The following is an 18,491-nucleotide window of genomic DNA, read 5'->3' on the forward strand; positions in this document are numbered from 1 at the left end:
ATCCAATAGTGGTCTATATGACGATGAATAATAAACAGAACAATTGGCGGATGAACAGGCATATATTAAACGACAAGAAATATAAGGATTGGATTGAAAAGGAATTAAAAATATTTTTTGAAATTAATAAAACATCAGACACTACTCCACAGAACTTATGGGATACAGTTAAAGCGTACATAAGAGGTTTAACAATATCTTATACAGCAAAATACAATAAGGAAAAGAAATTAGAGTATTTACAATTAACAAACGAACTAAAACAATTAGAATCCTTATCGCAGCAACATACTAAGAATAGAGATCTAAAGACAGAAATAAACGTAATTAAACATAAAATTAGAGTTATAGAACAAAACCAATTAACTGAAAAGATTAAAAGAGCAAAGCAACAATACTTTGAATATGCAAATAAACCTGGCAGATGGCTAGCGTATAAACTTAGAAAACAAAGTCAATCAAAATTAATCCAAAAATTAGAAGATAAAGATGGTAAAATAAAATACGATACAGAAGGTAAGGCAGACATTGTGTATAATTTCTATAAGGAATTATATGCTAAAGATCATGTCATTGAAGATGAAGTTTTTAACTATTTAGAGGCTTCAAATCTACCACAAATAACAGAAGATCAACAGGCTACTATGGACGGACCAATAACAATGGAGGAACTCCTAATAACAATTAAAAAACAGAAAAGCAACAAGGCCACAGGCCCAGATGCCATACCTGCAGAATGGTATAAGATAGATAATGAAACAATAAGAAACCATATGTTAGAAACTTTTAATTCCTGTAGACTTGACGGAAAAATTCCTAAATCTTGGTCAGAATCACTGACAACTTTAATACATAAACAGGGTACAGAACCAGAAAAAATCAAAAATTATAGGCCTATATCACTATTAAATGTAGACTATAAGATCTTTATTGCCATTTATGCAGAAAGACTTAAAGGAGTTATAAATGGAATAATACACCAAGACCAAAATGGGTTTCTTCCAGGGAGACAAATTAAAAATAATATTAGAACTGTAATAAATATACTAGAGTACTATGAACAACACTCAGATAAGATGGCATCTTTAATGTTTTTGGATGCTCAAAAAGCCTTCGACAACGTTAATTGGATATTTATAAAAATGCAATTAAATAAAATGAGATTTGGCCCAAAATTTGTTAATCTAATAGATACTATATATTCAAAACAAACAACGAATATAATATTGAATAACAGTCAATTACCAATACTTGATATAAATAAGGGAGTTCGCCAAGGATGTCCTATATCACCATTGTTATTTATTATGACCCTTGAAACCTTATTAATTAAAATAAGAGCGGACCCCAGAATAAAAGGTTTAACCGTAGGAGATGAAATCTATAAACTCCAGGCCTTTGCAGATGATCTAATGTTTATAATTGAAGAACCGACCACAACAGTTCCTACTTTATTACAAACCATTGAACAATATGGAAATGTAGCAGGTTTAAAGATAAACAAAAACAAAACACATTACTTGACTAAAAACATGAACAAAACACTAGAAACTAAATTAGAAACTATTTCTGGAATAAAGACTGTAAAAAAGGTAAAATATTTAGGAATAAATTTAACAGCGAAAACAATAACATTAAAAATGATAATTATATGAAATTGTTAGCAGAAATTAAAAAAGACTTAGCAACCTGGAACAATTTGAAAATATCTTTCTTAGGAAGAATTGCAACAATTAAGATGAACATTTTACCCAAGGTCTTATTTCTTTTTCAGACAATACCAATAAACCCAGGGGGTATCTTTTTAAGAACTTTAACAAACTTAGTTAAAAAATTTATATGGCAAGGTAAAAAAGCAAGGATAAAAATGAATTGTTTAGAAGATATCAAAGAAAGAGGAGGATTTGGCCTTCCAAATTGGAAATTATACTATCAGGCCGCTGCACTAACATGGCTTAGAGATTGGATAATTTTAGATAATAAAAGAACACTTGAACTAGAAGGACATGATTTAATGCTTGGATGGCACGCATTTTTATGGTATGATAAGGACAAAAACCATTCATATTTTAAAAGGCATACATTAAGGAAATACTTACTAGAAGTATGGAAAGATATAAAGAAGAATCATTTCTTAAGCATCCCAGATTGGTTAGCTCCCTTAGAAGCAATAACGCATCCAAAGTCTATAAAGGACAAGAAAATGACTCATAGATATAAAGAACTATTAAATGATCAGATGAAGCTTAAATCTAGAATTGAACTACAAGAAGAAGGGATAATAATAGATTGGTGGCACTATGCCCAGATCCGATCTAGATAGCAGAAGGATAAAACTCTTTACATTTTTAATAAAAGTAAGAATTCTTTAACTACCTTAATAACCACTAACCCTACAAAAATGATAGGGAAAATATATAAACTACTTATTGCTCATAAAAATATAGAATTGTCTTTAAAAGATACTATGATAAGATGGTGTAGAAATATTGGCAAGGAAATAGATATAGACACATGGGAGAAAGTGTGGATTAATAATTGGAAAATGACTAAATCAGTTTCTTTAAAAGAAAACCAAATCAAAATGTTCTATAGATGGCATCTCCCACCAAATAGGATAGCAAAAATGTTTCCCAAAACATCCCCAATATGTTGGAAATGTAAGAAGGATATAGGAACTTACTATCATCAATGGTGGACATGCAGCAAAGCAAAAATATATTGGAAGATGATTGAAAAAATATTAAAAGAAATAATAAAACAAGATATAGATAATACCCCGGAATTTTATTTATTAGGTGTCACAACCCAGATTTATAAGAAAGAAATTTTTTATTTAATTATACATATATTAACTGCGGCTAGAATAATATATGCGCAAAACTGGAAAGGGGAGGAAATCCCCAAGGAAGAAGAGGTTATAGCTAAGATATTAGATTGCGCTGAAATGGATATGATGACAAGAAGATTAAACGATCAAGAGGATACTAAATTTTACGAAACATGGAACAACGTTTACAAATGGATAGATAAGAAAAAATAAGATATATTGTTAGTGGTTGTTTTTTCTTTTTCTTTATTTTGTATTAGTTTTTATCTAGATGATAATAATAGTAATATTAGTTTAAAAGGATTTTTTGATGATTATGATATAGCTATGTATGTATAAGTATAAGCAATATATTAAGATTTTTGAAGTATAATAGTTGAATTTAGTCTTACTGTCTAGATTGAAGGTTTAATACTATTTTATTATAGTAATTAGGATTATATTAAAGGTATCTTTCCTTTTTGGTAACTATGTTATACTAACCTTAATACCCACATTAAGATTTGTAAACTTCAATTCAAATTTATTAATTTTTTCTCTTTTTTTTATAATAGTTAATACATATGTATTCTTTTTCTATATTTGAATTTATACTTTCATAAGAAGCGGGGGAAATACACCCCCACTTTATGTTTATTGTTTGTTTGTATCTGTTTGTCTTTTTATGAAAAATAATAAAAAAATTGAAAAAAAAAAAAAGTAAGTAAGTAAGTAAGTAAGTAAGTAAGTAAGTAAGTAAGTAAGTAAGTAAGTAAATAAATAAATAAATAAATAAATAAATAAATGCTGTATAGGAGTAGGAGGCAGACTGCAGAGAGCTTCCCAGAGGCAGCTGCTTAGATGTTAGAGTAGGTCCCTTGCATCCCTATGATTTTAGGGTTCTATGGAATCTCTCTAATATAGTGGAGTTCTAATATTTTTAGCGTATCATAGTGATTGAAATGTCACTTAACATTTACAGTCCTTTTCTACTATGGCTATTGCAGAAATATCTATTTCCTCCCTCACCTTAAGCTGAATGCAGTCCAGAAGGTGAAAACGTTTAGCATAATCCTTGAGATACTCCAGGAATAAGGAATGATGTAGGTAGTTAGGACAGCTTTCTGGAAATGGGAAGTCACTGAAGCAGGTCATTTCCTTGGACGTGTTGGTCACCACAGATCTGAAAACACTGGTCCTCCCCTTTTCAGGAATGTCCTGTAAAATGGTTGTATATATTATAGTACAATGTTTATAAACTTTTAAAAACAATTTTTGAATTGCATTTGCATTTGCAATGCAACCTACTATTTATATGTAATCTGCTTTAGCCATGGGATAAATTTAATTCTGCTGAACACTGATATATAGCTATCTTTATTTTAATTACTTTAGCTGTCCAGCTTTGGACAACAAAATGAATGACATATAAATGTAAATAATAAACAAATAAGCAAACAAATAAATAAAATGATACTGCATTTTTATCTTAGTCTACAATTACATTTTAATTAGATACGTGCTTACATATCTAATGTTGTGGTTAGCTCTGGCCCAGCTCCTACCCCAAGGACTGTGGATGTGGGGGAGACATCCACATGCCGCAGACCTGTTTTGCTCCTGGTGGAATCTGCTGATGAAGGCTCCTCTGACGAAGAAGACATGAGTGACAGGGAGGAGGAGAGTGTGGCAGACAGCTCAGAAGGAGATCAATTATCTAGCTCCTCCTTGGATTCGGAACAAAAGTTAATGATACAGCCACGCATGCAGAGAGCGATGCATAGGCAACAACAACTGAGAGATTATTATCAAAGAAAATGAGGCCACCTGTGGTTGGGTGGGGCTGTGGTAATTAGTGAGGCTGCTATAAATAGCAGCCTGGGGGTTTGGCCATTGTGGAGGATTATCTGATTGTTGTGTTTCGTGCCCGCCTTGCCCGACTTCGACCTTTGTGTGCTGAATTTTCCCCACTTTGAAACTAAACCAAAGCAAAGTGTGTTTCACTTTGTGAAAGAAGAAGGACTGTGAATTGCCTCACAGCTGCAAGCTAAGTATCTCAGAACTGATAAGGGACTTGTACAAATTACCAGTTTGTTTGGAGATGAGTGCTCTTTGCTATACAAAAAGAGTGCTTAGTTTATTTGAATTTTCGGTATAAAGAACATTGTTTTGAATTTTCAAACGTGCGTGTGTCTGAAATTTGTATCTGTGAATTTTCGGGAGGATTCTATCAGAGAGCTCGACAGAACATCTAATAGGTACAGTGAGTCTTAAGAGCATATAAAGAGTATCTGTGACACACTGTTGTCTATAGATATGCTTCCTATCTGTAAAACTGTGTTGAGAATGCCTGGTTTCTTTGTCCTTCATCAAACATGAAAGGGTACAAAAAAGTTTTAATATATCTAAGTTATGTTATTAAAGTATGATAGTAGGAAGTTTTAATACCTCCTTCCGGTTCCACCACCGCGCCGCCAAGAGCAGCTGGTGAGTTGCTCTCCCATGCTGTCTCTTTTTCTTGAAACTTGTGGCTATTTCTGGGCAAGGTCCGCTCGGGGAAGAGGGACCGATAGAGAGAGGAGGTTGTAAGGTATCAGAGGGAGAAAGGCTAGATCATTCTTGGATCAAGTTTAAGAAAGTTGGGTTTCTTTCAAAGGCCGACATTAAGGTGCGATGCTAAACCACTAAACAGGAAGTCAGAGAGGAGGTGGATTCCATATTGAAAATAATACATGAGTCATCCTTTTGTGAAACTTAGAGCAATAACTTTTTAAACACAGCTCGGCAGAGTCTCTGGCTGACGCCTGGAACAAGGCTGCAGCAGAGACTCTGGACCGAATTGCGCCATTGCGACCTCTCTGTGGCGCTAGACCCCGTAGGGCTCCATGGTTCAACGAGGAGCTCCGGGAGTTGAAATGCCAGAAGAGACGTCTAGAGAGGCGATGGAGGAAGAGTAAGTCCGAATCCGATCGAACACTTGTAAGAGCTCACATTAAGACTTACAAAGTGGCGCTCAAGGCGGCAAGATGCGCGTATCATGCCGCCTTGATTGCATGAGCGGAATCCCGCCCGGCCGCTCTGTTTAGGGCCTAGGTCCCCAACCGCCGGTCCGCGGACCGGGACCGGGCCGTTGGGGCTTTTCAGCCGGTCCGCGGCGCAAGGGCCCCCTCGGCCTTTCCGCACCACCAGCAGCGCTCCCCCCGCCAGCCAGCCAAGCCCCGCGCCCGCCGGAACCGGCTCCTCGCTCTCCCCCCGCCGCCCGCCGCGTTTGCAGGAGGTGGGGAGGGTTGGGCGGCCCGCCAAGGCCAGGAGGGACGCCGCTGCCCCCCCCCCTTCCCTCTCTCCGCCCGCCGCTGCGCCTCCTTGACGCCGAGAGGAAATGCCGGCAAAGGCTTTCCTCAGCGGAGGCCGGCGAAGGTGATATTGAATGTCGGGGGAGAACGAGCGGTTGCACGCGCTGCCTATCTCCCTGCTAGCCCACTCGGAATATTCAAAATAAGAAAAGCCTTTGCCGGCGAAGGCTTTTCTTATTTTGAATATTCCGAGTGGGCTAGCAGGGGGATAGGCAGCGCGTGCAACCGCTCGTTCTCCCCCGACATTCAATATCACTTTCGCCGGCCCCGCCTCTCCTGCAAACCCCCTTGCTGAGAGCCCGGGGCGAAAGTGCTCTCGCAAAGGTGAGGCGGGCAGGGCGTGCGCGCGTCATCGCTGAGAAGAACGGAGAACGAGAGTGAGTGATAGCAACAGACAGCAAGATAGAGAGAAAGTGAGAAAGAGAGAGTGAGAAAGGGGGGGAGAGAAAGAGATAGCAAGAGAGAGAACAAGAGAGAGAAAGAGCGTGAGAAAGAAAACAAGAAAGAGTGAGAGAGAGAGAAAGCAAAAGAGACAGAAAGAAAACAAGAGAGAGAAAGTGAGAAGAAGAGAGAGAAAGAGGGGGAGAGAGAAAGAGAGAGGGGGGAGAGAGAGAAAGAGAGGGAGAGGGAGAAAGAGAGAGGGAGAGGGGGGAGAGATAGCAAGAAAGGGAGAGAGGAAAAGGGGGAGAGAGGGGGGAGAGAAAGAGAGAGGGAGAGAGAGAGGAGATAAAGGAAGAGGAGAGAGAGAAAGGAAGAGAAAGAAAGAAAGAGGGATAGAAAGAGAGAGAGAGTGAGAGATGCTCAGTGAGCCTTTCTTTCTTTCTTTCTTTCTTTCTTCTTGAAGTTGCCTTTCTTTCTTTCTCTTTCTTGCTTTGTTTCTTGCTCTTTTTCTTTCTCTCTTTTACCTTCCCTTCCTCTATTTCTTCTTTTCTTTCTCCTTCCTACCTTCTTCCCTTACTCTCCCCTTTCATAAGTTTCCTTGCTTCCTTCCTCTGTTCCTGTCCCTTCCCCCTTTCTTTCTTTCTTTCTTTCTTTCCTTCCTTTCCTCCCTCCATTTCTTGCTTTCCTTTTCCTTCCTCCCTTCTTTCCTCCCTCATTCCCTTCTTTCACTCCTTCCTCTCTTACTCTCCCCTTTCACACCTTTCCTTGCTTCCTTTGCACCCTTCTTTTGTTCCTGTCCCTTCCCTCTTTCCTTCCTTCCTTCCCACCCTCCGTCCATTCATTCACCCATTCCTCTCTTGATCGCCCCTTTTACGGCGCCGCTGACAGCTAGCTCCCCCCCCCCACCGGGCCATGGAAAACTGGTCTAGCTTAAAGCCGGTCCCTGGTGCAAAAAAGGTTGGGGACCTCTGGTTTAGGGTAACTCGCTCCCTTCTTAGCCGGGGTGAGTTGGGGAGCCCTTGCAGTGTAGTGCCGAGGATTTTAACATGTTTTTCGCTGATAAAATCGCTCGGATCCGGGCTGACCTCAACTCCAATTGTAAAACAGAGTTGACTGACAATGAGTCAGTCGAGGTGACTGAGGCACGTACTTGTCCACCTGTCTGGGAAGAGTTTGATCTGGTGACATCTGATGAAGTGGACAAGGCCATTGGAGCTGTGAGTTCCGCCACCTGTTTACTGGATCCGTGTCCCTCCTGGCTGGTTTCGGACAGTAGGGAGGTGACACGGAGCTGGGTCCAGGAGATTGTCAACGCTTCCTTGGGGAGGGCTTTTTTCCCATCACCCTATAAAGAGGCGCTTGTGTGCCCCCTCCTGAAGAAGCCTTCCCTGGACCCAGCTGTGCTTAATAACTACCGTCCAGTCTCCAACCTTCCCTTTATGGGGAAGGTTGTTGAGAAGGTGGTGGCTCTCCAACTCCAGCGGTCCTTGGAAGAAGCCAATTATCTAGGTCCCCAGCAGTCTGGATTCAGGCCTGGCTACAGCATGTAAACTGCTTTGGTCACGTTGATGGATGATCTCTGGCGGGCCCGGGACAGGGGCTTGTCCTCTGTCCTGGTGCTTCTTGACCTCTCAGCGGCTTTTGATACCATCGACCATGGTATCCTTCTGCGCTGACTGGAGGGGTTGTGAGTGGGAGGCACTGTTCTCCAGTGGTTCTCCTCCTACCTCTCTGGTCAGTCGGTCGCAGTCGGTGTTAGTGGGAGGGGAGAGGTCGACCTCGAGGTTACTCCCTTGTAGGGTGCATCAGGGGTTGGTCCTCTCCCCCCTGCTATTTAATATCTACATGAAACCGCTGGGTGAGATCATCCAGGGGCATGGGTTGAGGTATCATCAGTATGCGGATGATACCCAGTTATACAACTCCACCCCATGTCCAGTCAACGAAGCAGTGGAAGTGATGTGCCAGTGCCTGGAGGCTGTTGGATGGGTGTCAACAGACTCAAGCTCAACCCGGATAAGATGGAGTGGCTCTGGGTTCTGCCTCCCAAGAACAATTCCATCTGTCCGTCCATAACCCTGGGGGGGGAATTGCTGACCCCCTAAGAGGGGGTCTGCAACCTGGGCGTCCTCCTCGATCCACAGCTCACATTAGAGAAACATCTTTCAGCTGTGGCGAGGGAGGCGTTTGTCCAGGTTCACCTGGTGCACCAGTTGCGGCCCTATCTAGACCGGGACTCACTGCTCACAGTCACTCATGCCCTCATCACCTTGAGGCTCGACTACTATAATGCTCTCTACATGGGGCTACCTTTGAAAAGTGTTCAGAAACTTCAGATCATGCAGAATGCAGCTGCGAGAGCAATCATGGGCTTCCTAAGGCATGCCCATGTTACACCAACACTCCGCAGCCTGCATTGGTTGCCGATCAGTTTCTGCTCATCATATATCGTCTTACCTTGTCCCACTGTCCCATCAGTTGTTCCAACTCAGTTTCATTATCCGAATTTATCCTTTTATCCATAATTTCAAATTGAATATGGTCCCCCATGTACCTCTACCAATTTTGCATTGTCCATTTTGTCGCATCCTTCCAACCCAAAACTATTACTGCCTGAGCGCTTTCTATTGCTGCTTTTTTTATTTCTCTAAATTCTCCCATCGCATTGCTTTTAACTAGTATTGCCAATTCCTTAGTGATTGTCCATTGTATATTTAGCATTCTATTGATATCCTCTTTCACTTTTTGCCAAAATTCCTGCAGTATCGGGCATTCTGCGGAGTCTGTGGAGAGGGGCGGCCTACAAATTTAATAAATAAATAAATTTAATAAATAAATTCCCAAAATATATGCATAAACACTCCTTTATCTTGACACCCATGCCAACAATTCCCTCTGACATTCTGCTGAAACTGTGCGAGTTGAACGGGAGTAAAATACCACTTATGTAATATTTTCCTTCTCATTTCCCTGATTCTTGTATTTTTAATTTTCCTTATATTTTCTACTATATTTTCCATCTCTTGTACCTCTACTTGTATCTCATTTTGCCACCATTTAGTCAACCCTTCAATTGTGTCTGCACTAGCAATTTATATATATTGGTTGCTTGCGCCTTTGTACCCTCACTTTTTTATCTTATTATTTTCTCTAACCCTGTCTCCTCCCTCAATAGTACTTCTTTATTCTCCCTTTCGTGAAGATATTTACATATTGCATTTATTTGTAGCCACCTTCCCTTACCTAACCACCATTCTATATGGTTTCTACTTGGCCAGCCATCCTTCTCATATAACTGTTCTATCTTAGTTATCCCTCTTCCCTTCAACTCTCCTATAACCCTATTTAAATTCGTTTCATTATCTCTATTTATTACATAAAGCGATGACAGTTTAGATTGATATAATGCTATTTTCCCCTTCCATTTTTTCCAAATTTCCATAGTCCCTTTCATGGGGCCTATTAATTTACCTAAGTCACTCCTTTTCCACTTTGTAAAGATTAATTCTCTATTCTTCATCCCGTTTATCTGTTTTTCCAATTTCACCCATTTGTTTTTACATAATTGCAACTCCATTAACCTTTCCATTTGAAAAGCTCCCCTATACAGCTCCAAACAAGGAACTCCCCATCCCCCCTCTTTTTCGTTTGCAATTAACCACTTTTTCCTTATTCTTGGTCTCTTATCTTCTTCAATCCAATAATTAAGATTTTTGTCCCACTTACATGCCGATAGCCCACCCCCCACAGCACCTGAAATAGGTACATCATTTTGGGAGCTATCATCATTTTTAAATCTCTTATTTTAGAGAGTCTCCTTAGCTTTTTCTGTTTCCAGCTCCTCATCTGTTTCAACATTTTCCTCCATATTAATCTATAATTCATCTCCTCAATTTTCACTGGGCTTTTCAATAACCAAATTCCCAAATATTTTATTTTTTTTAACCGACAGTCCCGATTCCTGTTTAAACTCTTGTAAAATATTTGTTATACTTTTAATCATCTCCATCGGTGTCTGGGTCAATATAATATTGAGAAATCAGAAATATTCTGTTTGAATACAGGTCCCAAAGAGCAAATCGAGATACGAAAAAACTCAGGATTGAAATTAGGATGTAAAAAAATGAAATATTTAGGAATTTGGTTATTTAAAAACCCAAACAGAATTGCTGAGGCAAATTATAATTTAATATGGAAAAAAATGCAAAAGCAAATTAAAAAGTGGAAAGATAAAAGTTTGAGAAAAATGGCCAAAATAAGAGCTCTTAAAATGATGATCATTCCAAAAATGATGTACTTATTCCAAGTTTTACCAGGTACCTTCCCAGAGGTAAAACTAAGGGAATGGGACACTAAAATGAACTATTGGATTGAAGGAAATAAAAAACCTAGAACAAGGAAACGATGGCTGATTGCCAGAGAAAAAGATGGAGGATGGAGGTACCCAAATTTAGAATTATACAGAGATGCATTTCAAATAGAAAGATTAATGGAATTACAATTACTGACAGAAAAGAAGTGGGTGAAACTTGAAAAGGAGATTAACAATGTTAAAAACAAAGAGATTTTATTTTAAAAATGGAGTAAAATAGAAATTAATAGATTAGCCGATCCTTTGAAAGCAGCTGTAGATATTTGGTCAAAATGGCAAGGGAAATTAGCAAATAGGAACTCAAAATTATCAACATTGCATGTTTTGAACATAAATAATGACGTTAATCTAGATAGAGTTATAAAGGAATTAAATGATAAAGGCATAATGAGAATAGAACAATTATATGAAATAGATGGAAGAGTTAACAGAACTCGTCTCGAATGGTGGTTGGGCCAACAAAAATGGTTGCAGATTAATGCAATATGCAAATATTTGATTAAAACTGAGATTAAAGAAGCATTTTTGAGAGAAGAAAACTATCTAGAGAAAATACTGAAAGAAAAGATTAATGATTCAAAAGTACAGGCTAGTAAGATTTATGGTATGTTATTACAAGTGGAAGAGGAAGTGATTAAAGGCCTAACAAGATACTGGCAAAACGAATTACAGATCAATGAAAACGAGATGGAAGAAGTAGTAGAAAATATATATAAGATAAAGAACACAAGAATTAGAGAGATGAGAAGGAAAATTTTACACAAATGGTACTTCACGCCAGTAAAACTAGCACACTTCCAGAGGAAAGGAAAAGGAAACTGTTGGCATGGTTGCCAAATAAAAGGAGTTTTTATGCATATGCTCTGGGAATGTGTTGAAGTTCAAAAATTTTGGAAGGAAGTACAGAATGAAATTAACAATATGCTAAACATTAATTGGATAATCATGAAAGAATTAGCAACACTAGTTAAACATGGGGAATCACGAGAATTTAGAGAAATCAAAACAGCAGCCTTGGAAAGTGCACAAGCAGTAGTGGTATTAGGGTGGAAGGACATCAATAAACGGACAATCCAGAATTGGTACTGGTACATGGTGGACCACATTCACTTCGAAATTACGGAATCAAGATTAATTAACTGTGATGAAAATAAATTGGAGAAGCTGATGGCACGATGGAATAAGGTGAAAGATTATATCTTACGTAGAATATATGACGACAATGTGAAAAATAAACTTCAATCACTCTTTGTAATGTAAAGAAATGTAAACCGGAGCCAAGGAAGAAATTGGAATTTACTGTAAATAACTGAACCCCCTAAATGGTGGAGGGGTTATTGGTGTTGGGCACTTTTTCTTTAAGTTTTTTGTTTGTTTGTTGTGATAAAATTTAATTAAAAAAATTATTAAAATTCCCCCCCCCCCTCCATATTAATCTATAATTCATCTCCTCAATTTTCACTGGGCTTTTCAATAACCAAATTCCCAAATATTTTATTTTTTAAAGTCCTAATTTCAAGCCTGATTCTTTCCTGATTTCTATCTGCTCTCTCGGACCTGTATTTAAACACATAATCTCTGATTTTTCCATATTAACCGACAGTCCCGATTCCTGTTTAAACTCTTGTAAAATATTTGTTATACTTTTAATCATCTCCATTGGTGTCTGGGTCAATATAATTGCATCATCTGCAAATAAATTTATTTTCATTTCTAATTCCCCTATTCTATATCCTGCCCAGGTGTTATCTTGTCTTATCTTATTAGCTAAGATCTATTGCTATTACAAATTGCTATTACAAATTATTTTGGAGATAAAGGACATCCCTGCTCGGTGCTGTTTAATATTTTAATACTCTGCATTCTTTGTCCATTCACTCTTATATACGCTTCATTCCCTTTATAAATCTCTTTTATAATTTCACAAAATTTCCCCCCCATATTTAGTTCATTACATAATTTATATAAATAGCTATGGTTAACTTTATCGAATGCTTTATACACATCTAATTTCAAAATTCCCAATTTCCTTTTAGTAACGGTAGCATGGTGCATCACATTTATTACATTTCTAATTGGTTCGCTTATTTTCCTTCCCTTCATGAATCCATATTGATCCTCTTCAATTATTTTTGGTAAAATATTTTCTAATTTATTTGCCAATATTTTCATAAATATTTTATAATCCTGATTTGCCAAACTGATCGGACGGTAAGACCCAGGCTCTCTTAAATCTCAACCCATCTTCAGAATAGTAACAATTTCTGAAAGCTTCCATGTCTGCGGGATATCACGATTTAACAATATATTATTGAACAGTTTCCCCAAATGTGGCAACAATTCATTCACATAGGTTTTATAAAATCCCCTTGTAAACCCATCCGGGCCCGGTGCTTTGGCTTGTTTTAACCCTTTAATTACTCTAGCAATTTCATCTTGTGTAATTTCTGCATTCAAAATTTGTTTATCTTCTTCACTTACTATTTCCCCAACCTTGAGGACTCCTATCTTCACTTTCTCCTCTTTATAAAAATCTTCATAATATTTCCCCATTATCTTCTCTAACTGCTCATTACCATATCTAACCACTCCACTAGTATCTCTCAATATATCTCGCCATTTGCTGCATTGATCTTGTTCCCCAGCTCTGTATTTTTGTTGCATCATCATTCTCATCTTGTTCCATTTGATCTCATCATACACCATCAACTGTTTCTTTTTCAATTTCAATAAACTATTCCAATCTCTACTTTTAGTTAATCTTAACTGCTCTTGTATCAAATCTATTTCCCTTATCTTCCTTTCCCTCTCTCTACCCAAACTCTTCCTAATATCTGCTTCCATACATATACATTGTCCCCTCATAAAAGCCTTACATGCATCCCACACAATTGATTGTTTAATACCACCCACATCATTAATTCTAAAATATTCAGATAACTCTGTTTGCAATTTCTCTTTATCTTGTTCACTAGCAGTTACAACTGCATTATATCTCCAAATTCTTTGATTGCGTTTTAATATCTACTTTTTTAACTTGTATATTGCCTCCCCCCTATTCATTAATATATAGTCTATGCAGCTAAATGTATGATATCTTGCTGAATAATATGTAGTTTTGTTTGAAATATCTGCATGAAGATCCACCATATTAAGTCTGTTTAAATGTAACATAGATTAGATTAGATTAGATTAATTGGATTTATATGCCGCCCCTCTCCGCAAACTCGGGGCGGCTCACAACAATGGTAAAAACAATACATAATAACAAATCCAACACCCACCAATCCAATTACAATTTTAAGCTAAAAAATTCATAAAAAACAACCCCAGAATATTAAAAAACAAGCACACAATCAATCTAACACCAAAACAACATGGGCAAGGGGGAGATGTTTCAGTTCCCCCATGCCTGACGGCAGAGGTGGGTTTTAAGGAGTTTGCGAAAGGCTAGGAGGGTGGGGGCAATCCTGATCTCAGAGGGGAGCTGGTTCCAGAGGGTCAGAGCCGCCACAGAGAAGGCTCTTCCCCAGGGTCCTGCCAGACAACATTGTTTAGTCGACGGGACCCGGAGAAGGCCAACTCTGTGGGACCGAACTGGTCGCTGGGACTCGTGCGGCAGAAGGCGGTCCCGAAGGTATTCTGGTCCGGTGCCATGAAGGGCTTTATAGGTCATAACCAACACTTTAAATTGTGACCGGAAACTGATCGGCAACCAATGCAGACTGCGGAGTGTTGGAGTAATATGGGCATACTTAGAGAAGCCCATAATTGCTCTCGCAGCTGCATTCTGCACGATCTGAAGTTTCCGAACACTTTTCAAAGGTAGCCCCATGTAGAGAGCATTACAGTAGTCGAGCCTCGAGGTGATGAGGGCATAAGTGACTGTGAGCAATGACTCTCGGTCCAAAGAGGGCCACAACTAGCACACCAGGTGAACCTGCGCGAACGCCCCCCTTGCCACAGCTGAAAGATGTTTCTCTAATGTGAGTTGTGGATCGAGGAGGACACCCAAGTTGCGTACCCAGGGTAATGGATGGACAGATAGAATTGTCCTTGGGAGGCAAGACCCACAGCCACTCCGTCTTGTCTGGATTGAGTTTGAGTTTGTTGACACCCATCCAGGCCCCAACAGCCTCCAGGCACCGGCACATCACTTCCACTGCTTCATTGACTGGACATGGGGTGGAGATGTATAACTGGGTATCATCGCCGTATTGATGATACCTCACCCCATGCCCTTGGATGATCTCGCCAAGCGGTTTCATGTAGATATTAAATAGCAGGGGGGAGAGGACCGAACCCTGAGGCACCCCACAAGGGAGAGACCTAGAGGTCGATCTCTGACCCCCCACTAACACTGACTGCGACCGACCGGAGAGGTAGGAGGAGAACCACTGGAGAACAGTGCCTCCCACTTCCAACCCCTCCAGACGGTGCAGAAGGATACCATGGTCGATGGTATCGAAAGCCGCTGAGAGGTCAAGGAGCACCAGGACAGAGGACAAGCCCCTGTCCCGGGCCCGCCAGAGATCATCCATCAACGCGACCAAAGCAGTTTCCGTGCTGTAGCTGGGCCTGAATCCAGACTGTTGAGGACCTAGATAATCAGCTTCTTCCAAGGACCACTGGAGTTGAAGTGCCACCACCTTCTCAACAACCTTCCCCATAAAGGGAAGGTTGGAGACTGGACGGTAGTTATTAAGCACGGCTGGGTCCAGGGAAGGCTTTTTGAGGAGGGGGTGCACGAGTGCCTCCTTATAAAGGGCTGGAAAGGACCCCCTCCCCAAGGAGGCGTTGACAATCTCCTGGACCCAGCTCCATGTCACCTCTCGACTGGCTGAAACCAGCCGAGAGTGACATGGATCCAGTAAACAGGTGGCGGAACTCACAGCTCCAATGGCCTTGTCCACTTCATCAGGTATCACCAAGTCAAACTCTGCCCAGACAGATGGACAAAGACGTTTAGCCCCAGTCACCTCGACTGACTCGTTGTCAGTCAACTCTGTTTTACAATTGGAGTCGAGGTCCGCCCGGTTCCGAGTGATTTTATCAGCGAAAAACGTGTTAAAATCCTCAGCAGTACTCTGCAAGGGCTCCCCAATTCCCCCCTGATTAAGAAGGGAGCAGGTTACCCTAAACAGAGCGGCCGGGCGGGATTCCGCTGATGCAATCAAAGCGGCATGATATGCGCATCTTGCCGCCTTGAGCGCCACTTTGTAAGTCTTAATATGAGCTCTTACAAGTGTTTGATCGGATTCAGACTTACTCTTCCTCCATCGTTTCTCCAGACGTCTCTTCTGGCGCTTCAACTCCCGGAGCTCCTCGTTGAACCATGGAGCTCTACGGGGTCTAGTGCCGTGGAGAGGTCGCAACGGCGCAATCCGGTCAAGAGCCCCCACTGCAGCCTTGTTCCAGGCCTCAGCAAGAGACTCTGCCGATCTGTGAACGAGTGTATCTGGAATAACCCCAAACGCCCTCTGAAAACCTTCTGGATCCATCAGGCATCTGGGGCAGAACAACTAAATCGGTTCTGCCTCCCTGCGGGGAAGGATTGGAGCCAGGAAGTTAAGCCGCAGTAGGAAATGATCTGACCATGACAAAGGCAACACTTCTAAGCCCCTTAGTCTCAGACCATTACTCAATTGCTCAGAGAGGAATATCTTATCGGGTGCATGCCCACCCTCGTGAGTCGGACCCTGAACTACTTGAGTCAGGTCCATGGCTGTCATGGTGGCCATGAACTCCTGTGCCAGTCCAGAGGAACCACCGAGTGATGGCAGATTGAAGTCCCCCACGACAATAAGTCCAGGGAACTCCACCGCCAACCCAGCCACCTCCTCGAGTAGCACAGGCAGGGCTGTTGACACGCAGCTGGGAGGCAGGTACATGAGTAACAAGCCCACCTGAACCCCTAAGTCCAACTTCACCAGAAGGGACTCACAACCCGCAACCTCTGGAGCAATGAGCCTATGCAGGCAAAGATTTTCCCTGGCTATAATAGCCACTCCTCCTCCCCTTCCCTGGGGTTGAGGTTGGTGCCATACCCGAAACCCAGCTGGACAGATTTCCGAGAGAGGAACTCCTCCCTCCGGGCCCAGCCAGGTTTTGGTCACACAAGCCAGGTTGGCCTCCTCATCCAGGATCAAATCCTGGATGAGGAGAGCTTTATTTACCACCGACCTGGCATTGAACAGCAGGAACTTGAGCCCAGGGCCAGAATTACACTAGTCACCAGCATCTTGGGTTGAGCTCAAGGAGCCGGAAGAAGGGATCGCTATTAAGCAGCGATCCCTCCTTCCCCTGGAATGGTTATCTCCAAGGCTACCACCATATCTGCCTCTCCCCAGCAAGACTGGAATATTTTGACCCTTCTCCACCCCAGAGATAGGTGCCCCCTCTCCTCCTGCCTCTATAGCGTCAGGTGTGCCAAGGGTATCATTTAAATAATAACCATTCAGTTCATACATACTGTAATCCCACCCACCTATCCCATTCCATTCACTATCCCCCTCCCACCCACCCCCATTAATTTCATTCCTATAAAAATCCATTGCTAAAAAACCCTAATAATTAATTTAAAAATAGATTACTTAAAAAAACACTAATACCATCAATAATTTCACCCTTAAAATCAATTAATTAAAAAACAATAAATATAAAAACATATAACACATGGACAGGAATAGTATAGAAGTAATTTGCTAATAGTTCTTAAAAAGGGGAAGTAGCAAAAATAAGGTGCAAAAAGCAGCAGCAAGAGGACGCCAGACTCCAAGTTGATTTGGCTGATTAGTTCTTAAAGTTGTAAAAGTTCTGAAAGCCTCGGATATCAGTGTCTGGGTCTCAGGGTCTAAATACAGTTTGGACTTTCTAGGACTGGTTAAGATCGGTGACCAGTACTGTAAAAAGTCTGTCTCTTTTCCTCGATTGAGAATGTCCCACGTTCTTTCTCTCTGGGGGCTCCAATTTCCATCATGTGCCCTGGACAATCTCCAGTAGTCCTTAGTCCCACTCGATAACATCTCTATCTCCATCGCCCCTTCGTAGCTCCACACAGTCTACACAATTGCAAAACGCTTCTTAATAAATCTTGGTGTAACACGGTCTTGGTGAAAAGCTCTGTTTCCTCTTCTTTGCAATAGCGGAAGATGTCCTTCCGACACCCGGCGCCCCCACCTTTGGTGTCCCAGCATCTTAGGTTCGTTAATCCGCTGATGAAATGAGTAGGATGTCGCTATTTTTTTCTTTCTATAGTTTCTTTATCAATCTGAGTCTCAGTCCTGGGTGAGTGTGAGAGGTGGAAGGCAATCGGCAGCTCAGTTGTTTTTTCCTACAGCCACCATTCCCGACTCCCAGCTGATCAGCCTGTCAGCCCTCGGTGCCCTCAACACCTCTCTCCCCTGTCCTGCGGCACAACTCACACTTCTTCCACAGATGACTCTCATAAAAGATAGCTCTCGTGGCAATTAGGTAGACGGCAGATGGGTCAGGCTGTAATTAAGCAGACGGCTCAGGCTGTAATGGCAGCCATCATTTTACGAGTCCCAGCTGGTCCCGGCTAATCGGCTGACCA

The 18,491-nt window shown here is 41.0% G+C and overlaps 1 protein-coding gene across 2 annotated transcripts in view; it reads right to left on the minus strand.

Annotated features, from left to right (window-relative positions):
* LOC139164524 (dimethylaniline monooxygenase [N-oxide-forming] 2-like) overlaps positions 1–18,491 on the minus strand; it is a 65,356-nt gene that overhangs the window by 40,741 nt on the left and 6,124 nt on the right. For both annotated transcript variants that reach the window (XM_070746782.1, XM_070746781.1), the window contains exon 2: positions 3,839–4,027. In XM_070746782.1, the coding sequence (XP_070602883.1) occupies positions 3,839–4,027 (189 nt within the window). The remainder of the gene's footprint in view (positions 1–3,838; positions 4,028–18,491) is intronic.

The sequence above is a fragment of the Erythrolamprus reginae genome, chromosome 3 (assembly GCF_031021105.1).
Source record: "Erythrolamprus reginae isolate rEryReg1 chromosome 3, rEryReg1.hap1, whole genome shotgun sequence".
NCBI classification, from domain to species: domain Eukaryota; kingdom Metazoa; phylum Chordata; class Lepidosauria; order Squamata; family Dipsadidae; genus Erythrolamprus; species Erythrolamprus reginae.